Source organism: Phoenix dactylifera, unplaced genomic scaffold (genome assembly GCF_009389715.1).
Source record: "Phoenix dactylifera cultivar Barhee BC4 unplaced genomic scaffold, palm_55x_up_171113_PBpolish2nd_filt_p 001782F, whole genome shotgun sequence".
Lineage (NCBI taxonomy): Eukaryota > Viridiplantae > Streptophyta > Magnoliopsida > Arecales > Arecaceae > Phoenix > Phoenix dactylifera.
This window is the reverse complement of record NW_024069079.1, coordinates 17,592-43,547: the sequence shown is the minus strand read 5'-3', so window position 1 is coordinate 43,547 and position 25,956 is coordinate 17,592. Positions and strand designations below refer to the sequence as shown.

General features: G+C 40.3%; 1 protein-coding gene and 1 long non-coding RNA gene across 2 annotated transcripts; both read right to left on the bottom strand.

Annotated features, from left to right (window-relative positions):
• Positions 1 to 253: 253 nt before the first annotated feature.
• Positions 254 to 806, bottom strand: LOC120103951. The gene is made up of 3 exons (XR_005510122.1): positions 715 to 806; positions 504 to 557; positions 254 to 363 (listed from the first exon to the last, which is right to left on the bottom strand). It is a non-coding gene; the product is annotated as an uncharacterized LOC120103951 (long non-coding RNA).
• A 4,334-nt stretch (positions 807 to 5,140) lies between these two features.
• Positions 5,141 to 17,353, bottom strand: LOC120109084. Its single transcript, XM_039122819.1, has 8 exons — positions 15,129 to 17,353; positions 14,948 to 15,049; positions 14,640 to 14,792; positions 13,088 to 13,251; positions 6,446 to 6,593; positions 6,105 to 6,227; positions 5,919 to 6,006; positions 5,141 to 5,527 (listed from the first exon to the last, which is right to left on the bottom strand). Exons 1-8 carry the CDS (start codon positions 17,280 to 17,282, stop codon positions 5,361 to 5,363), a joined length of 3,099 nt encoding a protein of 1,032 aa, XP_038978747.1. The 5' UTR covers positions 17,283 to 17,353; the 3' UTR covers positions 5,141 to 5,360.
• Positions 17,354 to 25,956: the final 8,603 nt, after the last annotated feature.

The following is a 25,956-nucleotide window of genomic DNA, read 5'->3' as shown; positions in this document are numbered from 1 at the left end:
TATTGTAATTATCAGCTATCAAATCGAGGCGGTTTCAACACAAATCTGAACAAGATGCTAGCACAGCAATCGACAAGCAAGATATAACAATTTTTCTTTTTTTTTTCTTTTTTTTTTGTTGTTCTTGTTGCTGTTGTTGTTTTGTAAAGAAAAAGAAAAGAAGAAGATTACCCTTTTCTTCCATTTGCGCGCTTTTCATCAGACTGCGATTGAGGATCTTGATAGCGACTTGGTGCCCCGTGAGCAGGTGCTTGGCCTGTTTCACCTTCGCGAAGGAGCCGACGCCGAGAGTCCTTCCGAGTCTGTAATTGCCCAGGATCGCTCCAGCGCTGCCGGTGGGAGCCCCGTCCATCGCTACCGTGACTGCGACTGCGACATGGAGCAATCAACACATAATCTCTCTTTACATATCAAAACTGATCGGGGGGGAAAAAACAAACGCGCAAATAGAATTAAATGCGGCCCAAGGGTCGGAGCCGGCGGGGTGGAGGGGGTTTCGTTACCCTTTCCAGAAGAGGTAGTCCCTGGCAAAGGAGGAACACAGCGATCGAGATGGCCTGCAAGCAGTAGACCAGCAGTAGAGGAGAGGAACAGGTTAAACCTCTAATCCAAATCCTAGCACAGAAACTCCGGGAAAAGCAGAAAAGGAAAACAGCCGGCCGGCCGGAAGGAAGAAGAGGAGGAGAGAAAGAGGAAGGCTCTTCAGCAGCCTACGTCGATCGTTCGAAGGTCGTCGACCGTTCGAAGGTGAGAAAGGGGCTCGGCTTCGTATGGAGTCGTACAAGGCGGAGGAGAGAAAGGTGAAGGGTGTCGAGGGAAGAGAGGCAAAAGGTGGACGTGAATAAGATAAAGCATAAAAAAAATCTATTTTCTTTTTGATTGTAACGAGCCGTCATTACCATATGTAACTCATATGATATGTTAGTAGTCCCAACTGAATAAACTAAGTTCGGCTAGGTTCCACATCAAAGATTTTGACTGTTCATCCAGATCCAATACAAAAGAGATCAGATAGTTTTGGTGAATTCAATCACAAACTATATTGCATCGTCAGGCATGAATCGTCTTAAATGCAAAGGTTTCGATCACAAACTAAGTAAACTATGCTGCATCAATCATCTTAAATGAGTTTCCTTTTCAACAAAAATTACCGTATAAAAATAATAGTTGATATTTATCATCAAAAATTACAAGAGTAGATAATTGTCATACCGTGTAAATCAATATTAGTCATATCCTCTTTATTTCCAATCTCCTTTTCTTTACCATCTCAAATGAATTTCCTTTTCCATAAAAATTAAGTTTTTTTACCAAACAACATCAATCCAGAATACGGATTTAAAGGCGCTTATACACAGAACAAGATGCTCAAAAATCATGGTATTTGCCAAAATCTATAGTCTTTTATATTCCTGCAAAGATAAATCAGTTTTGGAAGATCTCATGTCCTTCCAAATATTTCCATCTTACTATGTTGGTTACCGACCTTGATTAATCTCGCTCAGTCCACAAAATTGCCATGTCAAGATTCATTTAGGCTACAATATATGTTGAAAATATTTTACCTAAAAACTACTATATTTTTATTTTAAAAAATATTATAGAGGAATAATCTAGGCATGTCGTTCTCAAGATACAGTAATTCGGCTCAATCCGATTCTTCTTTAACGAGCACGATTGTTGAGAAAGCTTGACCCGATCGATTCCAACTTCTTCAGTTGCCGAGATGAAAAAAAAACTTAAAAAAGGTTTGAAAGAAAAGAAAAGAAAAAAAGAGAAAAACTGTTTTGTCCCGTGAAGCAAAAAAAATAGTAATGTAAACTGAGTCGGCGTTTTTGGAAATGCGACCGTTCTGAAAAGAAAAAGGCAAGAATTTTAAAATTTTTAGACCATCTAAAATTTAAGAAATAAAACTGATATATTTATTTTTTAAAATTAATCTTTTTTTCTAAGTTAAAACTCTAATAATACATACATACACATATATTTACAATGTGGGAGACAAATAAATTCATAATTAAAAAGTACAAAATAGATAATTTTGCAGACAAGCACACAAAAAAAAAAGTACACAAACTTAGAGCGTCAAGTTGGTTTGTTATCCTTCGCGATCGTCAGCTTGAAAGATATCGCTGGTCACAAATCCCAAGAAGTTGGTTTGTTATCTTTCAAGATCGTCAGCTTGAAAGATATCGCTGGTCTGGATTGTAAGACAAATCCCAAGCTCAAGAGTGCAAAAGTAAACGAGCGGAAATCAAAAAATAATTTGTAATTCACTAATTTGCCCCACAAATCCAGGCAACGCAGAGCTACACAGTTCAATTGCCGACCGAGGTGCGACATCTTACAGCACAATGTAACAATTTACGCCATGATAATAATTTCCTGGATTAAATTACCTCAACACCGTGGATTTTCTTCTCCAAGTAAATATGGGGATTGAATGGAGCCGAAATAAATCAATGTAGTAGTAAAGCATTGCTGCATTGGTCTTAGAACTAGAAGTTGGAGGCTTCAGAGTTCCAGGTACCAAGAAAGACATAACAATTCTAGTCGACTAACAATGACCGCCTGAAGTCTAAGGAACATTTAAAATTCCAGAATCAGCTTGGAGACCCATCCTTCAGTTTTTCATGAGTCTATTTATGCATCTTGAGAAAAAATAGTTGTCTTTCTAATGCATTGTCCTAAACTGGTGCCTTGCTTTCTTCAAGCGAGTGTCCTTTTGGCAGTTTGTGCCTCAAGCCTTATGTGGGTTCTGTCACCTTAAGAGCCCCTCTAGCTTTCGAAAACCCTGCTACCAACCCCAAACAAGGACACAGCTAACGAAACAGTTCTAAACAAGAAGCTCATGTGTAGCTTTCTAAAAGCACTCCATCCATTCAAAAACCTATTTTTAAGCTGCTACACTATCCACTCACACACCAATTTGTTACTGGCAAGACAATTATGAGGTGAACATGCACAGGCTCACTTATGGCCTGACCTTGCCACAAAGGCAATATTTGCAAAGCACGACTACTTGTAATCAGACCCTACCTCGCATTTATTCGACCAGGATCTTGAAGCTGATTCCTGACCATCAGTTGTAATGACTGGAGAGTCTCCATCTTCAAAGAAAAACGTAAATGGTAACAAATATCGGGATCCCAAACTAACATGTCATTAAGAAAGAGTTAAGTAAGTAACAGGCTTCTTGGAAACCTTAACTATCTCAATAGATTGTCCAGTTTCAGAGTTCAGCTCATCAGTTTCCAGCAGCATAAAGAGCTTGGCCTTTATTATTAGCAAAAGGAGGAGCAAGCAATCCCACTGGGTCAAGAATGCAGCACGTTAAACTAGATTGAGCAAACAATACCGGCCTTTGCAAGAAGCATATTTAAATTAGTTAGGAGCACATTAGATACAGATTCTCACACATGAAGCTGGTCATTGTTCACATAATGTGACGTACAAACTGTAAAAGGAGGGGGGAAGGAGCGGAAGAGAAGGAGAAGAGAAAGATCCTTTGTTATTGCATTTGGGAAACAGCCATAGCCCACCTTTTATAAGGAGAAGGTGGCTATCATATACAACGGCTAATGTACAGTTCCAACGGCTACGTAATGTACAGTCACATCACTAGCTAAGCTAATATATAGCTAAGCTATGCTAATGTATAGCTAAGCTAACATTCTTCCTCAAACTCAAGATGAGAGTGAGGAAGCCATCTTCAGTTTGTGAATCAAGTCACAATGACGCTCCGGTGAATGTGCCTTCGTAAAAATATCAGCAAGCTGATCCGTAGAAGCAACATATATCAACTGAAGAGTACCTTGCTTGATATGATGCCGAATGAAGTGACAATCTATCTCAATATGCTTCACTTGCTCATGAAGAAGAAGTGATCAGCGGTGGCCTACTAGAGGGGAGGAAAGAAGAAACCGAAGAAAATGATCTTTATGGCTATGATACCATGTAAAAAAAGGAAGGGGGAAGGAGCGGAAGAGAAAGAGAAAAGAAAGATCCTTTGTTATTGCATTTGGGAAACAGCCATAGCCCACCTTTTATAAGGAGAAGGTGGCTATCGTATACAAAATGTACGGTTCCAACGGCTACTATGTCAGGTAATGTACAGTCACGTCACTAGCTAAGCTAATGTACAGCTAAGTAATGCTAATGTATAGCTAATCTAACACAAACCACGCATCAAGCAGGGTACACAAAGAAGACAGTTTGAGCATATCCATGCGATATCTTATCCAATATGCCAGTAAGTCTTTTCTAAACGCATTAAAAGTTGCCCAAAAAGGTTAACTAATGCATGTCGATGCCCAAGTCACAAAACAATCTATATCTTTTATATAAAAAAAAGGCAGTAAATAACAAAATCTAGGAAAACCTCTTAAATCGATTACGGACTCTTTTACTCTTGTTGTAATTTACTGATGAAAATAAGATTCCCTGGTGAAAGATGCAAGAGATATATAACTGCTACTAGTCTCTGTATAATATGTAAAACTAACGAGATTAAAGTTCTCAACCTTTTTGTAAATAATTTCCAAGAACATTCTTCATACATTTTAGTTCATGAATAAGGCGATAGACCAGACAATGTAACCTATACATTTTAGTTCGGACTTGCCCGGCTGGCTGCCGGACCGCGGGTCTTGGGTTGCAGGGATGCTGGAGACCCGAACAAACATCACTTGTAGGGCATTTTGAGTGATTTTGGCCAAAATCGTATCCGGTTTAGGGAGCTCCAAGCTTTAGGCACGACGGACGTTTTTTCGCACTCCATTCTCTACGGGCTGCCCTTCGATGTCATTCGTGTCATGATGTCCGAACCAAAATCATGCACCATTGTTTAGCTCTGCGCAAGACAGCAGCAAAACGGACAATTCTTGATATCTAACATCTCGGCCAGCGGCAGAGTCTCAGTGCTCCTCTCGCTTTGTATTCAACAACTGCCCACGGCTTCGGGCACGCACTCTTAATTCTTAAAGTTCGGTTGAATTAGAAGCTGATCTGACAATTCAAACAAACCCTGAGGTATCTTCATCTCTCAACATGAAAAAGAGGGGGAGGAGGCGAAAAAAGAAAAAGTCCACACAAGATGAGCAGCATCAGTTTTATCAGGAAGCAAGGGCTGACATTTGCGTCGCATTAACCCATATCACTATCTCCCAAATATTGAGATAAAAAATCTGCCTGTTTGTTTTGTACAGAAGCCAACCACTTCAACTTCTAGCACAGGATGGCAGACACAGCTACGTCCCGGCATTTCGAAGGGTGCTTACAATGAGGGATCCTACCCCGCACCACTCGAACTGTACATACTTCTTCTCATTTCACATATGCCTGAATCCGGCAACTGCCTGTTACTTGATATTGATTGATGCTGCTATGGCACGCAGTTCCTTAGCAATCTCGGAGAAGGATGGCCTCGAAGCAGGATCAGTTGACCAGCATCTCTCCATCAATGACCTCCATAAAGGGTCGCACCAGGTCGGTATCTCAGGCCGCAGGTCACCCTTAATTATACCAGCTGGAAGCATCACCAGTGAATATCAGATCAGCAAATGGGGAAGAACATTTACTATTGTTGACATGATATAAGCAAATTTTCATTCTTTATGTCTTCCATATACTGCCAGTTATGATAAGTACGGCATCTCAAGCATTTTTCTCAAATTATTGAATATGCATAGCAACATCGAATAAATCTGACAACCAAGTTCAAGAAACTGACCCAAAATATTTATAGCAAACATGCACCAGCATCGATGATGAAAACAAAATTTGCTAGCCATAGACAACCCACGGAGAACTGCCTGTTTTATTTTATGTCTATAGATATATTTATCTTTCAAATTTTCTTCTGCAATGTGAAAATAGAGAAATAATTCTGAAAAGATGGGATAAAAAAGGATGATTACCTATTATATCCTCAAAATGCATGTTCTCATATGGTTCTTCCCCAGTTAAAAGTTCCCACATGACGATCCCAAATGAATATACATCCACCTGCAGGAAAGGCAAAAATGAGAATAAATCTCCTACCATTTTGTGCCAAAGGAATGTCATGCTAACAGTCTAACAGTTACCACCAAAACTAGGAGTACCTTCTCTGTCACCATGCTGTCTTCACAAGTCAAAAGCTCAGGGGCCATCCAAGGAATACTTCCTCGAACCCCACCAGAAACTAACTTTTGCCGTTTCACCTTTGACAAGCCTAAGTCTCCTATCTGATATTATATGCATTATATTAGAACGACGATATGCAAGCCCAACAAATAATATAGCTAATAAATAGTCACAAAGCTGATTCACTTAGTGCACTGTTCTATAATCTTTATATATTCATAAATGCACAAGTACCAAATTACATTTTTGTATAAATGTGCACATGAATACGCCAAACTAGCATAGAATAGAGAATATATATATTATCATGTTTGATTACCTTGCAAACTGGTCTCTGGGGATCCCTCATATTTACCAATAAGTTATGAGACTTCAAATCAAAATGAACAATATTTTTCTCATGAATGTACTCCATGCCAAATGCAGCATCCATCGCTATAATAAGCCTCTTCCGACGATCAACAGTTCTGTAAAACAGCAAAATTATGGAAGGTGGAAGCTATCCAAATACAAAGGCAACATAGTACATCAAATATTTCAATATACATTGTAGAGGAATACAGACCCTCATTGTTGAATGGTTAGATAGAATACATACTAGATAGTGAGCGGGTCCTACTACAATCCCAAAGCATGAAAACCAAAAGCATAATGTCATAAGCAAATAAATATGCAGACGAACTTCTAGCACACAATTAAAAAAAATTGGACTTATTGATTTGGTAATTATCTAAAAGTTTAGACTAGACCAAACAACTTTTAGCACATAGTTATGAAACTTCTAGCAAAATAATGCACCATCTTATCACCCCTTGAATAGTCAGACAAATTTGGAGCAGACCAAGCGACCTTCCCTACCACTCCCACCATATCTTTTCATGCCTCATAGTGTTATCAACAAAGGTCAACTCCCCCAATGGCTGGCACTCTGCAAGCAATTAGTGTGGACCTCCCTAGTCCCCCTTTCAGAAAAGCAAACATTGCAATTTTATCAATTGACTTAGGCCTAGTTTAGATTGCAGAGCTTTCACTGGTAGAGCTTTTAATAAAAAGTTGTTTACCACATGGTAACTACATTTCTGAGGTGCTATAGAACTTTAACATCTGTTTGGTAACCAGACTAAGAATGCTTTTAGTATCAACAAATAATAATAGAAGGCATTATATAATGCTTTCAATTGTGTAATTGTTTCTACTATCAAAATTTTTATTATACAATATTCTTAATTTATAAATTATTGATTTTGATATTTAACCTAAATAATATAATAAATAATATATTTTTAATTATATTATACAATATAGCAATATTTTATCATGTTATTATACTATAATAATAATAATAACAACATATAATATAATAAAATGATATTATTATTTTAGTATATTATTAATTTATTATAGTATTATATTATAAGATTATTGTGTTATAATAATATTATTAATTATAATAAAATAATAGTAATGATAATTATGTGATGTGATATGATGGTATAATAATACTATACCATCAAAAACTATAATTTTTAAAGTATTGTTAACTTATCAAATATTTCTAAATTAATTTTAAAAAATTCTCATTGCCAAGGCTGAACTCGAGCGTCTCATAAAAAATAGTTTCCGACACATCTTAGGTATAACTTTTACCCAAAAGCTACAAATTGGAACTTTCCTTAGGAGACTTCTTACTTCTTAGCTTTTGGAAGGAGCCAGAAAGCTGTTTCAAAATTTTTACCAAATATCTAAAAATTACCCAAAAGAGTTCCTAACCCTATAAGAAGTACTTTTTGGCCCTTCAAAAGTAATGCCAAATGAAGCCTTATAGCACTTTATCATGGGCTAAATTATATAAAAGTCTTCATCAAAAGTCCATCTCAAGAAAGAAAGCGAAATACTCTACCATTTGCCGAAAGACAATACTTTTGTATACTGATTAAGCAATTAAATGACAATTAGGAGCAAGATCAATGTTAATGACAATTCTGGGCTTTTCATGGCTATGGTGGATGGAAACTTTTTCTCTCTTTTATCCATGTTCATCATGCTGCTTCCTTAAAATCAAGAACTCAAGGGAGATATCAAACTTAACCAATGCCCCTACAAAGGGCAGACTACCTGTTCATAACCATCATCAAGAAATAAAAGAACCATTATCCTCCTTCAAAGGGGACACAACTTGCCAAGAGCAATGCCTTCATAGTTCAAAGGTTCAACATCAAGCAACTGTTGAGTTCACGCACCTCCTTTAGCTGGAGGAAGCACTCTATTCACCAAAAAGATTTAATACCAAATCCCCAAAGTTAGACCTGAGCCCTCATCAAACATGCTAATGCGCTGCAACTCCAAGCAATCTTTGCTTCTTGTCAATGCAGTGCCCTCTTACAAATCCAACATATGACTAGGTGCCCACATTACTTGCCGATTCGCCCACTTTTAAGTATTTAAAAGAGCGAATAAATATTATTTTCTAGCCACAAATCAAGGTCTCACTTTGAGGGAATAAATTGATCTCCACCAACAAATTACTGTGCGCTGGGGAACTTAAAATCTTGTAGTTAGAGAAGGCATTGTTAGACACCTAGTTAGAAAGACAAGCTTTACCACAAGGCTCCAAAAAGAAGATATAATCAGTTGCTAGTTTATCTGCCAGGGAATTTCTTTTCCTGAGTAGGGACATCCTAATCTTCAAGAGCAGCTGAACCATGATTCGATTGATAGTGTCGATTTTCAGTCATCGAGTTGATCACCACATGGTAATGCAAAAGGTATGATAGACAAAATATGATGTCAACTTTGGGAGGGTGGGACAGTGTTGAGTTTCAACAGGACTTCACTGCAACATGGTAGTGCTAAAGCTATCAGCCAAGTTGTAGGTAAGAAGTTTTATCATAGGATATCCTTCTCAAGAAACAATGTTATGGACAGCGTGGATGAAGACTTAAATTCAGAGGTGAACTGGTTGGAACATTGCGAGAGGAGGCAATATAACTTCAACAATTTTACAACAGGTCAGATTGACTTTGAACAGGGACATGATTTCATTGAAATGGAATAGCGTCAGTTTTCTGTCAAAGAAGCAAATAAAATTTTAAGCCATGGTGGTCTGGTGGCAACTTATTCTGAAAAATTATGGGACTGTCATCTTCCATCCGAAGCACTGTCCTCCTGATTGATGATTCAGAATAGAGTTCTCTTAGGGGAGAATCTTTTGGAAAAATGATTCAATGGGCTATTTTTGTGTGTTATGCGCAAAAAACAGATTCAAACCACAAATCATCTGCTTTTCCACCGTGATTTGGCTTCTTCGGTCCAGGACCACTTTGGCAAGGTGCTTGGAATGGATGTTCTTCCTGAAGATCTTATGTCTATATGGACAACTAGGAGAAAGAGTAAAATCAAGAGTTGAAGGAAAGGGCAGGATGTCCTAGTTGTTAATTACTCAGTGCTAATGATTAGAAGAGAGCAATAATTAAAAAGAGGAAAGTATAGCAGATGTCATTGCAAAGATCAGGTTTCTGCCAACAAGTTGGTCGAGAGTGTGCAGTGAGAAGAAGCTTTTGAAAATTATGCCTACTGTCCAACTTGTTATGAGTAAGAAGTTGTATTTTGGAAAGTTGTTTCTTTTTCGGTGGCAAAAAAACACCGGTTGTATGTTGGGGTCATTTTCTTAGTGAACTGATGGGATTTGGCCCAATTTTCCTCTTTAAAAAAAAAACTTTGTCTCAGACATGTTTAAGCACACACCTAATATGTATGACATCCTGTAGTTTCTGTTTACATATTTCATATATATGTCTAGATAAATTTGGAATTGAAATTATCTTTTGATATAAGCTTTTCAGACCTTCTAACATCAAAATTTATCATTGCACATCATATCATTCTGTGCTATCAATTTACTGAAAAGATGTCAGCTTACCATAAGTAGCCTGCTTGAACACCATGTAACTGCTGTGAGACAGCCAAACACGTGTCTGGGTCTAAAATACTTAGATATTGAAATGGAGATTAAAAAATATGGCTCAGCATCTTCCAAAAACATGGTAAATACACGTGCTCGGTATGCTTTTAGATGAATGTATATTTACTGAAATGCAGGGCACTGAAAAATGTCAGTTAGCATAAGATGCAGTTATACAATATACAGAAATATTTGGTGAATGAGAGTTAGGAAGAGCAGAGAGAGAGAGAGAGAGAGAGAGAAGAGGAGGGAGGGAGGAGAAAGAGAGATCCCATGAATTTGACAGTTGTTGTAAATGTTGTTCCATTCTGTCATTGTCTCTTGTACATGAAATATAGCATGCTAAGGAAAAAGCTGGTTACCACCATGAGATAAAAAAGGTGGAGCTCTACTGGGTGCCTGCATAATGCATAAGTCATACCACAAAACTTGCTGGTTAAATCCAAATTTGGCTAGGTTTACTTGGTATATAGCTTAGAGCACTCTGTTCTGCATTCCCATGTGCAAGGTACACATATATGGTGGATATGACCATTTCTCATTAATCAGGTCAACTTGACCATAATCTGAGTCCTGGTGGATGGACAAATATAAATCACTATAGACAGTCTGATACATTCTTATTAATTCATATGCCTCTCAGTTTAAAACTAAACTCTTCAGCGTAATTAGACCATAAAATGACTGAAGTTCTACATAACTGCAACTAATACAACTCATTTAAGTTATGATACCTCCCATGGTGCTAATCCATGAACAGCAAGAAACTAGTTCTACATGAAGTCGACGAAACTTAATGGCATATAGATACCGAGTTTTACTTCCTTTAGCCATCTAGACATATTTTTACAATTTACTAGTAACCAAGCACATGCAATGCATGTTATTAGAAAAAAGATACATGAGTATAAATAAAAATATTATATTAAACAAAATAAAAGTAAATAAATGAAATTTCATAGAACTGATTATAAAATTGAATACAAACTTTAAAACAAACTTTAAAATTATGGACAACTTTAAACTGAATAGAATTGAATACATAAAATTGATTATAAAATGATGCTAAAAAAACAAACTTTAAAACAAAAAATAAACTAATTTCATAGAACTGATTGCTAAAGAAAAACAAGAAACAAATAAGAGGAAAAAATACAAAATGAAAAGTGTTGACATAAAATTTTCTATGGTAGGTCTTTAGATTTTTCTCCTAAATTAAATAAAGCATTAAAAAATAAAAATAGCACAGAAAGCACATGGTTGGATTTTGAGGTGATACAAAAGATCATCTTGAGTGTGTGATTGGAAAGACAGAGAGGAGAGAAAGGAGATCCACCGCCAACTTTGACAGATTTGATGTGATAAAGGGAAAGATAAATTAGAACAATTTAGCCTATTTTATTTTTGAAAATGAAGTGAGGTTGAAACTTGGAAAGGAGAGAGGGGCCGAAATCAAGAAAAACAACGAGACTATTCAACTTTTTTCCCCAAAAATAATAGAGAGAATCCATTTTCTTTCCAAAAAAGAGAGAATCCAACCAAAATTGTAATTGAGAAGATCTGGTAGAATTTATTCTCAAGAAATAAGAGTTAAAGCTCTTTATCTTAAAAGATAGAAAATTTCATTGTGTGCTAGATGGCTTAGGATGTAAAAGAAAATTAATTTTTTTATATCTCTTCCGTTAATTTTTTAGACATTGTTTCATAATGCAGTACATAAGACAATATATGTAGCTAAATATGCATATGCAGTCCCCTGACCACAGCATACAACCAATACACGACTACCATATGCAACCGAGCTGCATATGGGCCAAAGAGAATTTGCTTAGCACTTTGTGGACACATGCAATAGAAGTAGCATTGTCCTGCTGCATATGCAACCTACTTATCATTATGCAACTGCATAACTAGCCCTTTTAGTATTGTGTAGCCATGTATGTAGCCACTCTTATTGACGCCCATGCGAATAAAGCTTAGTTGGAAGGGGGTTTCAAGCTGGTTGGGGGCCTCTATTATTCACAATGTTAATATATTATATCCTATAATTATTTCTACTAAAAATCAGGTAGTAAATAGCAAGCACTAATTGCTAAATTTTATTGTTACTAATATTGATATTACATATAAAAAATAATAAAAAATATAGAGTATATAGCATATTTTATTCATTTATAAATATTAAAAAAAAATAACAGCACATGCACTTGTATACGTGGCCTGCATAATGTATGTGCACCATACGATCCCTTGACCACCCACATACTGCACGACGTGCACGTGCTCCCTAGAACATTATTTTTAAAATATGGAAGATATTTTTATTTTTTTAGTTGAATGCATTTTAATATTGAAATATGGGTATTTTGACACAAAAGTTGATAGACATAATCAATAGGGAATATTCGTTGTATTAGAAATGTTTTAATAATATAGTAAAGACTGCTACACAAAAATGATAACAGATGTCACACCTCCATTGTGTTTTAAAACGAAATTAATGTTGTCTTTTTACAAAATTAAAAGAATTATCATGATTCAGCTCTTTCTAAAGTAATTTTAATAAATTCTGGTTTGCATCATTCAATTTATTCCAATATTATTAGAAATTGAAGAATAATTTGTTTTTGAAATAATAATAACTTGTAACAAGGAATGGTTAGTACCATGTATTTGCTTGAATCTTTCAATTATTACTTTCTGCAATAGACAGCTGTAGGTAAGAAAAGCAGACAAGTAAAGCAAACAGTGACTGTCAGTATTCTGTCAATATATATATTTATGTATGTTTCTATGTATGTAGGTATATGTATATGTATATGCATGTATAGTCTAATCAATACAGAACAGGAAACAATGAAAGTGTACCTATCTTTTCTTTTCAGAACTTGTTTTAGGGAGCCATTCACCATGTATTATGTTTCTATGTATGTAGGTATATGTATATGTATATGCATGTATAGTCTAATCAATACAGAACAGGAAACAATGAAAGTGTACCTATCTTTTCTTTTCAGAACTTGTTTTAGGGAGCCATTCACCATGTATTCTGTGACTGTAGCCAAATTTGTCACCGGGCCATCTGTAACCACACCATAAAATGCAACCACATTTGGGTGGTGAAGTTGACCCAGCAAACAAGCCTCTTTGCAGAAGTCTGTGACCTGTCATTCATGTAAAAGTTCAACTGCAATGTCCAAGCACATACATGCCCATAAATATAAGAAATTAAATAATCAATAAAGCCAAGTACACCAGTCACTAGTCAGTAAGGGCAACAGGCTCACAAACACTCCTGACTAAATTCATATCATGATTGAAGTGGTTCCGTGACTAAATTCATGCCATGATTGAGGTGGTTCCGTGACTAAATTCATGCCATGATTGAGGTGGTTCTGCATCTGTGTTTAGAAACATAGCTTGGCTAACTTGAGTGACCAGACTCAGACATAATGGCAAATGAGGTATATACTAGAATGATCAATATTGCCACAGGGAAACTCACTTTTATCTGTGAATGTGTTGAGAAGAAATTTACCAAACTGGCAAATGAATCAGCTCAATCCATTATGGTGATATGCCCTGATTCTAATAGATGGTACCAATAAAGAAGGGGATACCAATAAAGAAGGGCCAAAAGAGCATAGGTGAAACCAATAGAAATTCTGATTTTCATGAGAACTTACCTACACCAAGTTGTGTAAAACATACATGACGAATAAGAGGCACATAATGTGTGTGCAACCTACATGCACGCATGCATGATACATGCATACATCAATCATAAAATAGTTGCCTAATTATGTAATTTACTTTTTCCGGTCATAATATCTTCTTTTGACAAGCAAGCAGTATCATCTGTAGAAATTAAAGGTCAAAATTGGTTCAGTTGAAAAATCAGCTTTTTTTCCAATGCTCTTAACCAAACTTCTTAAAACAATTTATATAGTTTAGTTATTCATTTTTCATAGAATTTTCTGGATATGATCTCCATAGTTTGAGTAAGGCTGCCAAACAACTTGAGTCATCAACTCTAAAAGCTACATTGTAAACTTAGAACTCAAATAGAATGTCCAAGCACTGGTCCATACACTTCCAAGTGATGTTCAAGATGGACATTCAACAGGTTTGGCTAAGTAGGATTACCAAGACAAGTGCTGGTATTAAACATTTGCAATAAGGATCGCTATTTTTTTGGTAATAATCTATTTATACAGAACAAGATATATAAAGGTTATGAAATTGAAAATAGGTCATTTAGGAAGGAAAACAGATTGGCAGTTCTGAGGTCCTTTTTCTCTTTTTTGTTGTTAAAGAAGAAGGTTGAGATCAAGGTTTGCCATCTCGGTACTGAACCCTGTATTAGTATCATCCTATTACAATATCGGTACACAGTACGGTATGAGACGGCAAGGCATACCGAGTATCGATGCGGTACGAGATGGCAAGACCTACCGAGTATCGGTACAGTACCAGACTGTGTACCGATTCAATACTAGTATGATACAGTACCGACCGGTACGGCAAATCTTAGCTGAGATAGAATAATCACCATGCGCTCTTCTCCCAATTCACCACCGGCAAAGCAGCTTCGCTTTAGACGCTTGATTGCAACATCAGAACCCTTCCATTTACCATAGAAAACAGTTCCATATGTACCCACTCCCAGCTCTCGTATTTCTTCCAGATCAGAATTTTTTATCATCTGCCAATTGAAAAAAGGAAAAGAAAACAAAGAAAGAAAGGCTTGATGAAAACTAATAGTATCCAAATTAAAACTCAGAGTTTATTGCTTTGACTTTGGAGAAAGGCAGAAAAAGATCATTGAGTTTTGAAAACTGAAGATGAGGCGTTGTTTACCTGCAGCTCTTGCATAGCCAAATGAGGATAAACTGCTGAAACTTTACTGATAGTTTCGTTTGCTTCCTTGGAGCATATGCTTGTGGATCCGGACACATCAGACTGCCAGAATAAATTATTCAGTTAATTAAGCCAATGAAATTATATGCATAATAAATTATTGAGATAGATTGAAGAATACCTTCTCTTCCACATAAGTAGGGGACAGCATGGTCTCGTGGTCCTGCTTAATATAGGCAAGTTCTTTCTCTGTGCCATGAGATACCAGTGCCACCAATGAGCTCAATGGCTGTGACGACTCCCAAAGTAATCTTGGCCCAAATGCATTCTCTTTACTTGTTTCTCCAGCTATATTTCCAACAAGTCGCCCCGAGATGAAAGGATTCTCCTCTATCAGATGCACGTTATTTAGTTGGAGCCCTGTTTCATCCTTTGGCGGTGATGCAATAACACTGGGAGCAAAGTCATCAGATTCTAGCAGATTGTTGCTATTATCAGATGAAGCCGGTGCTGACGGATGAGCTTCGGTAGCAGAAGATAATGATAAAGCATGCATGGGAAGATCCAATGGGGCTTTAATGTCAGAAAGATTGATGACAGAAGTATCATAGATTGATGACTCTACAGGTTCAAAGATGTCATCCAATTTAGCAACAATATCAGACTGTGGCATCATGTTGATTTTTCTCAACTTCACATCAACTTCTTCTACATCCTTTCTTAGCAGGCCATATGAAAAGGACAAAATTGAAAGTGCTGCATTAGCATTATTTCTCTTGTCTGGTTCCAAAAAGCCTGAGTTGTTATCCAAATCGTAAGAGCTGTTTGCATGGACAACGTCACAGTATGCGCTCTCATCACACTGAACTGGGCAATGGTTCGCATCACTGAAAGGATTGTTTCGATAAGGTGCATGAGAATGAGTATTTGGCTTTGCTATCCTAGATTTGCTTAAAAGATTATCCCTAATGCTCATGGTGTCTGAATGGAGAGAGGGGCTAATGCCAACATCATCTGGCTGGTCTAAACAGTTATAGTTTACTGACCTCCCTTGAAGTTTCTGCGGTTCGAATCCCACATCTGGAAGATCACCCTGTCCTGGCATTGGCCGCAATCTTTGTTCTCTCAATACACCTCTATTGCTCCCAAAGTTTATTGGCTTTGTCAGTTGGGTTTGATGAGCTCTTGGCACCACAAACTTTGAAAAACTCAATCTTGGCAAGCAAAACTTCCCATCACAGAATTGCTGGGCTGCAACATCATTCAATCCGATCCAACAACCACACATATTACATGGACCAGTGCCATGGAATCTATTGTGCTGACCACCACACTGATGATTTTTAGTCATGCAATGAGATAAGTCAGAATGTCCATCACTTCCGCTGTAAAGTTGGGACTGAAACACCCCCCTATATGATTGATTGCCCAAGGAAACAGGTGCAAAGCAAGTCTTGACAGTAGCATGATCAGCCTTCCATGGGAAAACATTCTCTCTGTTCGTGTTCCTAGCAGTATAATTCTCAGTTTTTCTCGTGTATGGTGCAGAGGTATAAGGACCGGAAGATTGGACATCATGACTGTCGACTTGGCCAAGACTGGAGGCAGCTCCACCTGATTGGTCGAATCCAACCCCGCAGACAGAATCTTCCTTGAATCCATTTAGGGAAACCCGATTAAGACTTTCAGGATTCCCGAACCCCGGAGAACGGGCCGTCGAAACACCAAAATATTGGATCCCATTCTCGTGGGTGGTCGTAATTTGAGTCCGAAACACCTTGCTACCCAGAGATTCACAGGAATCCCCGCATGTTTTTCCGAAAGTCCTTGCAGTCAGATCTCCTAAGGCATCCCCTCCATCAAAAGTCTTTCTCTCCCCGACGGGAACTCCTAGTTGAGAACAAGAACCAGTACGAGTACCAGAGGTAGGGTTTCTCGGCCAAACGTACCCGGCAAGGGAGGGCGTCACGTCGCAGAGGAACACACGGAGGCGATATGCCTTCCCGTGGGCGGCGAGCCGATCGTGGTTGCGAACCATGATCCGCACGTCTTCGTCGTTACTGATCGAGATCAGCTCCGGCTGAGACGAGGGAGATTCCGGGAGGTGGTACTTGAGTGAGAAGGAGCAGTCGGGACAGAGCTCGGAGAGCCTGGAAACGAGCTTAGATAGGCCGATGCCGCGGCGGTCGACGGAGATGATCCGGGACTCTCCGCCGACGTAGCGGAGCTCGCCGGAGGGGTGACGAGGGACGAAGGCTCCGCCGAAGCTACAGCGAAGCCTTAGCTTCTGAGGGGACGGCGGCTTCTTGGAGCGAGGAGGAGCAGGTTCTTTCATGGCGAGAGATGGGAGGGTTAGGGTTAGGGTTTCACAAAGCGAGCGAACGAGGGCGAGGGCGAGGGCGAGAGAGAGAGAGAGAGAGAGAGAGAGGAAGAAAGGATGAGGGAGCGAAGAGCGACGGAATCTCGTGAAGCAGGCTCTGGCTTATTTATAGGGTTGGGTAGAAGAGGTAATTTAGGTTCGCCCTTCGATTTTGGCTTTAATTTCAACAGCGCCCTAACCCGGCGAGATGGAAAACTCCGGAAATTATTTAGCGTGGGGGAGCAACCTACCCCAGATTGGAAAGTCGATTTAAAATACAGGTTCTAATCAGTTCAGCCGGCCCAGACGTTTAAAGATTCCGATTAATTCATAACTGTGCTTTGTGGTCACAATATTGCAGCAGCTAAATTAAGTTTGTAATTAACGGCCATCATTTGGTCTTTGTCATGTCAAACAAAAACATAGCATTCATAAAAATTTAACATTACCAGCTTGCGATTAACAGTGTTTATTGTAATGATTAACGTTCTATTGATTCTCAAATTAGGTTCAGATCCAAAGGAGCTTTTCCGGCTGGACGAGCCCCCAAAGCAGGGGTAATTCGGAAATTGTGGCATTATAGAGGGGCGTTTGGTGGACGGAGGGCACTTTTCGGTAGTGGGGAAGATCGGATCCTCTATCTCCGGATCTGTGGGGCCCTGACGAGGAGAAAATCCTCGCCCCGTCGCTTTGTAGGCCGATCCATCAATAGACACGAATCTATCAGTCGCGTTAAGGAATAATCTACGGTGGGAACTGGACAAGGGAGCAAATGCGGTCCCAGGTGATGATGATTGAGAGGGCTTTAGAAGAAGAATAGCATTAGTTTTTTCTCTCTCTCTCTTTCTTCTCTTTGAATATTTGGAGGCCGATGGCCATTGGCTAATTAAAGGTGTACGAGGAGCATGTCCGATGCGTATCGGCTATATCCAAGAGTCTTAATTGGTTAGGTTCTTTTTGCGAGAGGGACAGCCAGGATTCGTGCATGTTTGCTGAGTGTTTGTAAAATTTTCTATTAATGTTGAATTATTGCCACATTACCAATAAATATTTGATAATACATTCCAAAATAGTATATCCCCAAACAGTAAAATAACAAAAATATAAAATCACGATTAATGAGTCATGTAGCAGTGCTATTAAAATATAAAACTTGACATAATTCCTTTTTTTAAAAAAAAGCAGGAGAAAACTCCACTTATGTTATTATAAAAATAAAGAAGCATTATATACAAGATCTTTAGGCAAAAACAAGAAAGATTAAGCATTTGACCAAACAAGAAGTGAATGGTAAAGATAACAATTGAAGGTTTTGATACGGTGGTGTGATGCATTTTGATAGTCTTGCCAGTATCTTTTTTCATACGGTCAATGGAAACACTACTTTACTAGAGTGATAATGTTATCCCGACCAAATTGTTGGCCAGACCATTTACTTATAGCTCCTAATTTATTTCGTTGCGCGTAAAAATCTCCACAATTACTCTTAGAGAAAGAAAAAAAAAAAAACTTCTTGCAATGCTAGGGTAGTTCCAACCTTCTCCAATGCCTTCTAAATTTTGAGAAAATAAGGATTATAGAGCTTGGACTTTAGCTGATGCCAGAGTGCCTAGGACACATGTAATGTTACACGAGTCGGAAGTTCCGACCGCCCAGATCACGAGTCCCTTACGTATATGTTTCGAAACTCGACATGAGTTTTATTTTGTTAGAAAATTTTGATATTAGTTGATTATAGAGAATTTTAATTTTTATGAACTTTTTTTTAAGAACTTTTGATATTATTAGGAAAGTTAATAATTAGGATCCTTGGAGTTAGAATAGGACTTAGAATTCCATATTAGAAAGTTGAAGAATAGAGTCTCATTGTATTACTTATAAATATCCCCATTGGGGCTCCTCTTGTAAGCAAACTTAAGATCCTTGAGTGGTGAAAAATTTATTGAGAAAATTATTCTTCTCTTGCCTTCTCTCTATTTTCTCTCTCTCCTCTCTCTTGATGAATTCTTAAGATTTGCTGATGAACATAGTGCGAGTTGTATCCTTTGGAGTGGCTAGTTAAGAAGGTGTTTTGACCTTGGAAGAGAGTAACCCAACCCTACTTTTATTCCAACTACACGTTACATTGCACATGCCACATTAGGATTTCTATCTCATCACAATCAATGGCATAAACATATTCTTTCTCCTTTGAGTTTTTAATTTAAGTTTAACGTCTCCCCGACATCATAAACTTTCTTTAGAAGTTCAAATAACACAAAGCTTCATGATCGAAGTGGAGCATGAACTCCCTATGGATGAGCTAGTGCCTCAAAGTCTGGATCATGACATAGAACTCAATATTGTATGTGGAATATCCCTTATGGTATCACCGAGTTATTTCGCTATTTCGTTGAAGTATGTCATTAGACTAATGATTCCTTCTATCATATCCTGAGAAACATCCTATGAGAACTTGAACACTCTTCCAAAGTCAAGCAAGTGCAGAATCAATGCTTCAGACTTTTTGTTGCTTGATGTCTTCAAAGGTTCCATCAGCAGACAAATTCTAGTTAAATTTTCCTTCCTTTATGCAGATAGCCATTAAAGCAATCATGGTGCTGAAGTTATGGATGAACTAGTGGTAAAGAATAGCTAATGACTTCATCGATGTGAACTTTCCAAGATCCGTCCTTGGGGATGAGCAAGGTTGGGACTCCACACGAGTTGAGACTTTCTTGAATAAAGCCTTTGTTCAACCATTCTTTTGCCTCCTACTCCATGTTCGGCGGGGCTCATGCGGCAATGCAGAAGATTTGGCAATGGCACTTCAAGGGCTAAAGTCAATGGCATGCTTATCTAGTCACATCCTCCATATCAACTAGTCTGGAAGAAAAATACACCGATGCGATAATATTGCAAAATTAATGAGACATGGCTAGTGATTGGTAATTTTGTGATGAGAATGGGCGGGCTTTCATGGCCCGCAAACAGGTTTGGGCTGGCCCCGTACCTAACCCGGGCTCATACCCTGCCCAGAACCTATATCTCTTTTTTCCAGCCCGTGGCGGCTACAGTTCACGAACCCAAGCTAATGCTTTATTACAGGTCAACATCACACCCAAGACTGAACCCAACAGACTTTGTCTTGGGCTTTTTTGGCCCATTTAAACAGAGCCAGAATCAATTTGAGCGTTTTATAAACGGAGTGCCCAAATCCCAAACCAACCCAATTCAACAACATTTTGGGCCTAACTTTAATAGCTAAACCGAACTCCAATGGCCAATCTAGCCCATCACTCTGGATGCAACCCAAGTTCTGGACTGATCACTCCTACATTTTGAGGCCTGAAAATTTCTCCAAGAAATATGTGATGCTTGTGGTGAATCATAAAAATGCTCGGTCAGGAATCTTCAAATACCAAGCTCTTATTGTGAATTAACTTCCCGAGTCTATTATGATGCAGCGTGTTTTCTCCTGGAAAATATCATTAAGGTAATAAGAAATGAGGGAGGACACCTTGAGTAGACGAGGGTGGTCTTGATGCGGATCTAGCAATCAATGTCATGCTTCTCCATGGAGGCATGACCCACTTACTGAGCTCGACCGCACCCATGTTGGTCGATGCATGGGGAGCAAACATCCACCATGGTGACCTGACCTCGCAACCCAGGAGCCAGCGAGCAGGGAAATTGTAGAGCAGGTCAACGCTTCATGGGGCTAACTTGTCCTAGAGGCACTCGTTTCTCAGGCATTCCATCGAACATTTCACGCATAGAGAACTGCACAAAAGAATGTCGATGCCACAACAATATTTGAGGGCAAGGGCATGAGTCTGCCGGCCTTTTCGGAAGGCGAGAAGGATGGAGGGGGCCTTCGGGAGGGTAGGAAAGGTGTGGTGGTTTGTTGAGGGATGGCTGCGTGGAATGCACGATGGTTTGAGGTCAGGGAGTAAAGTTTTCGAGGGTCGCCGGAGCTGACGAAGCTCCGGAGGGCTGCGGAAGCAGCTGACTAGAGCTCGGGATGATCGTTGAAGCCACTGATCGGAGGGCTGGCATCCGTCGATTGGGAGAACTGGAGCCCGCCAGAGGAGTGAGAGAGATCGAAACATTGGTTGGACCAGGTCCACCATATCAGCTGTAGACCGACAAACCAGGATCCAATACGTGTAAACGGCCAAAGCGAAGGGGTCCCAATTTCGAACCCATGTTCCGTTTGCGCTGGCTCCCCCATTCTCTCCGTTCGCTCCAGCCCCCACTTTCTCCTTTGTCCCCGGCCTTGGAGCTCGTGCCCACGGTGAACGGGAGCTAGGTTTTTTTTTTTTTTTTTTTTTTTTTTTTTTTGCGCACCGGTGTCTCACGACATTCAGGTATGAGTACGCTACGAAAAATCAAAATATAAAATATGGGCTAGTCTGCGGAATGAAGTCAGTGCCATTCCAAAAAAAAAAAAAAAAGCCCCATAATAATATGCTACGGAGGAGACGATCTCGTCTGATCTGGCATGTCCATTATCCGATCTATCCAATCATTGCGGCCGAATCATTTTTGACTTTTCTTTCTCCTTTATTCGTAACGCGAAGCGAAACTCCTCCCGAGCACCATAAAAAAGAATGGAAATCATCTTACCGAGCACGAATCACAAAAAAAAGGACCAAGTGAGAGGAAATGAAAAGAAGGTTAATTCCATGCCAGCGAGTCTTCCTCGTCTCTTTGTCCTGTCCCCCCACCCCCCGCGGGCCCAAAGAAAACACGGGTGGTTCTCTGCCTTGGATCATTTCCAGCCTTGGTTATTTTGTTTTACTAGAGAAAGTGGTCACAGAACGTTCGCGGACCACATGTTTCCACACAGCCATACGAGTCTGGTTATTTCTATCGTTCTAACGAAAATAGTAATACTCCATATGAAAAACCATATTGAATAATACATATACATTTATCAATTACTTCACCCTTGGTTGGTTCGTTGGAGACAAGAGCATCATCCTACTTGTTTTCTCTGAGTTTATTCTTCTCTCCTCTCAAATCATTTCACGATCCTATCAAAAAGTTTGTATTTACAATTTTCTAGCTTTGAAGTAAATGTTGTTTTCGTTTTTTTCTCCTAAAATGGATTTTGGATCTTTGTTTCACTACGTCTAGCCATGCCAGGCTTGGTGGAAATTCTCGATGCGCCCAAATTTGAAGGCTAGTTTGCATAAATGATGCAAAGTACTTGGGTTAAGAAAAAAAAAAAAAAGGAAAAGAGAAAGACAATGACAGTTTCTGTATCAACTCCACACCATCCGACACTCCATAAAAAAAATCATAACAAACAGCTAGACCAATAGCATGTATAGAGAATCATGTTACTGTTATACATAACTGGTTCTTGGTAAAATTGCTACATTCTGAATTTAAAAATATGGAGTAAATGTTTGGCAATTTACTTACTTCATCTTTTTTTTTCAAACAAACACTCTGGATCATACGAATTAAAACACTTTTTTCAGGAGGATGAAATAAGTATTTTTTAACATAACTTATTACTTTCCAACTCATTTACTTAACGTGTGAACAAAAAATTCTGTCATGCAATATGAAGTAATTGAGAGGTAGATATAAGTTATTGCAACTAATTTGCGAAAAAGGGAAGTGCTTTCTTGCCAACAAGATCCAATAATAACAGAAAAAATTATTGTTTCATCCTTTCGAGTCTTCTCTAGTTAAAAATTTTCACCAGCTTCTTAAGTTATATGAGGGACCCAATATGGTCCTTTTTCCTGTTTTTTTTTTTTTTTTTTTTTTTTTTTTTTTTGCTGAAAACGGATATTTCATACAATACGTGTACGAATACATCCAAGAAAATCAAAATAAAGCAACTCGCGGAGCGCATGTGGCAGCTCCTCCTCCCCCGACCAAAGGGTATACCCTGAGTGATGAGCCGCATGGGCCGCCACCCAATCGGCTGCCCCATTAGCTTCTCTAAATACATGTTGAGCCTGAAAGGCTCGCTCATCTCCCATCATGCTCCCTATGTCGCGGATCAAAGGGTGGTCTGTACCATCACCCGTCGCCCCCCTCCGAATCCATCCGATGACCGTGGTGGAGTCGCCCTCCAAAATGATCGACCTGGCTCGCAGGATCATCCTCGCATGGCGCACGCCCGCCCAGGCTGCTCGAAGCTCTGCCTCCGGAACCGACGTATCGAACAGCTGGCAGCCACCTGCTGCAACTACCCTGGAGTGCGGGCCTCGTATAACAAAGCCCGCACCACCCCGCGCACCGCCGTCCAACACCGACCCGTCAAAATTGACCTTGAGGAAACTCGGGGGTGGGGGCTCCCAGGTGAAAAACACCATATGGTGGGCTGCCGAAGCAGAGGGGGGGCCCCAGGTGTCCCGAGCTGTCAAAGGTCTGTCTGAAGAGGTGGTGGGTACAAACTCAAGGGCCTGAACACGAGCAAGCTCCGCAGCAAACCTCGGTGACACCCTGCGGTCGCCGAGAGTACGAGCATTTCTTGCCAGCCAAATCTGGTGCGCTGTGCAAGTCGCTCTAATAGCCTCCTGACACGTCCCGGAACTGGGTAGCCCCTGTCGTATCATGTGAAGGAACTGTGGCCTGTCACTCCGGGCCTCTTGCGAGATCCCGGCCCACTGCCATGTCAATCTCGCCCATACACACTGAAAGAGCACATGGTCTACCGACTCCACAGCCCCACACGCTCCACACTCTGCAGGGATCCCCCAACCACGCCTACTCAGCGCAGCTCTCGTCGGAAGGCGATCCCAGAACACCTTCCATAAGAAGAGGGCTACCCGCGGGTGGAGACCGTGCCTCCAGATCCATGTGCAATCCGGCCCCCTCTCCCGTTCTGACTGGATGACACGGGAGAGGTCTCCTAGCCTAACACTGGCCTGGCTCGATGTGCCCCATACCCTGACATCCCGCCCCCCACATCCTGGTAACGGAAGAGACCGGATCCTCGCTGCGAGGTGTACCCCAAATAGCTGTCGAAGTCTAGTATCATCCCACTCTACTCCACCTCCTGCCAAAAGGTCGCTAACCCGTAGTCCCTCTACTGCCTCTACATCGACCATGGTCGGCCAACGCCTCAATGGCACGGTGTCCACCCATGGCTCGCTGGTCACATCAATGCTCTGCCCGTCGCCGATCAGCCACCTGGTGCTCGCTAATGCAGTCGGTAAGTGCCTCACAATCTCACGCCACATGAAAGAGACTCGGCGGCCCCTCCATGCCCCCCCTAGGCCCCCTCGTCCATATCGGGCTGCCATCACCTGACTCCATAGGCTATGTGGCTCAAGTATAAACCGAACTGCATGCCGAGCGATGAGCGCCTCGCGCCTCTCCATCAGGGACTGCACCCCAAGACCGCCCTCACTAATAGGACGGCAGACCTGCTCCCAAGCCACCAAATGCACTCCATGGCCTCCACCGTGTGAGCCCCACAAAAAACTCCGAAGAAGACGCTCAATCCTCAACAAGGTCGTCTTTGGCATAACAGTGTTGGCCATGAGATACATCGGTATGGATCCCAACACTGATCTGACCAAAGTCAATCTCCCCATCATGGATAGGGAAGATGCTCTCCATCCCTCAAGCCTGCTCTGTACCCGCTGCACCAGGCCCGAGCACTCTGCCACTCGCGGTCGTCGGCCGGTGATGGTAACTCCCAGGTAGGTCAGCGTCCCCTCCTGCTCTGGTATCTGCAGTAACCCCCGGATCTCCTGTCGAACTCTGGACTCCGTACTGGGGCTGAAGGTAATAGCTGACTTCCGGAAGTTCACTCTCTGGCCAGACGCTATGCAATAGTCCGTCACCACCCTGCGAAGAACCCGTGCCTCAGCCACTCGTGCCCTGGTCAAAAGAAGACAATCATCAGCGAAAAATAAGTGGGAAAGGGGTCGGGCCCCTGGTGCCGGACTATACGGCACCAGCTCCCGGCTAGCGCAAACTCTCTGCAAAGCTCGTGACAAAGTATCAGCACAAATAATAAACAAGTATGGAGATAAAGGACATCCCTGCCGTAGCCCCAATGTGGACTCGAAGAAATGTGAGGGCGTGCCGTTGACCAAGAGGGAGAACTTTGGTCCCCGTACGCACCCCATGACCCATCCGATCCACTGTCTGTGAAAACCATATGCCTCCAGCGCCTGCTCCAGAAAGCTCCACCTGACCCTATCATAGGCCCTCTCCATATCCAGCTTGATGGCCAGTCCTTTTTCCTGTTAGCCATTCAACATTGTTGTAACGTAATTGCAAATAATATAAATATTATTTTTAAATTCAAAATCTTTCATCAATTCTAAATTCTTCTCTCTTTCTCATTAGTTAGAGAATTTTTTTTTTTCTTGGGTGCACTTTTCATACAGCCCTGAGTTCTGCTCTACAAACTAAAGTTTAAGAGGTGCGCCGCCCTCCTACCACTACCAATCAAAGACTCATAGTTTCTAATCACAAAATCGATGCCAGTGCAACCTTCACGATCCCTCGATTTCGCCTCCCAAAACCTGGTACCCCTCTTGCTGGAATCTGCCGCCACCCATCGAATTCGTTTATTGTTGTTGTTATTATTATTATAATACATAAGTGATGATAATAATGTTAATAAAAAATAATAATAATGATATCAATACTAATACAGAATAGAATGGTAGACGTAACAGTAACC

Bases quoted from the DNA above. Each gene is read 5' to 3' on its own strand.
- LOC120109084 (XM_039122819.1), bottom strand. From the start codon at position 17,282: ATGAAAGAACCTGCTCCTCCTCGCTCCAAGAAGCCGCCGTCCCCTCAG. The intron at 15,050-15,128 runs GTATTCTTCAAT...TTATTCTGGCAG, and splicing joins CTACTTATGTGGAAGAGAAG to TCTGATGTGTCCGGATCCAC. The intron at 6,228-6,445 runs GTAATCAAACAT...ATATAATATCAG, and splicing joins CCCAGAGACCAGTTTGCAAG to ATAGGAGACTTAGGCTTGTC.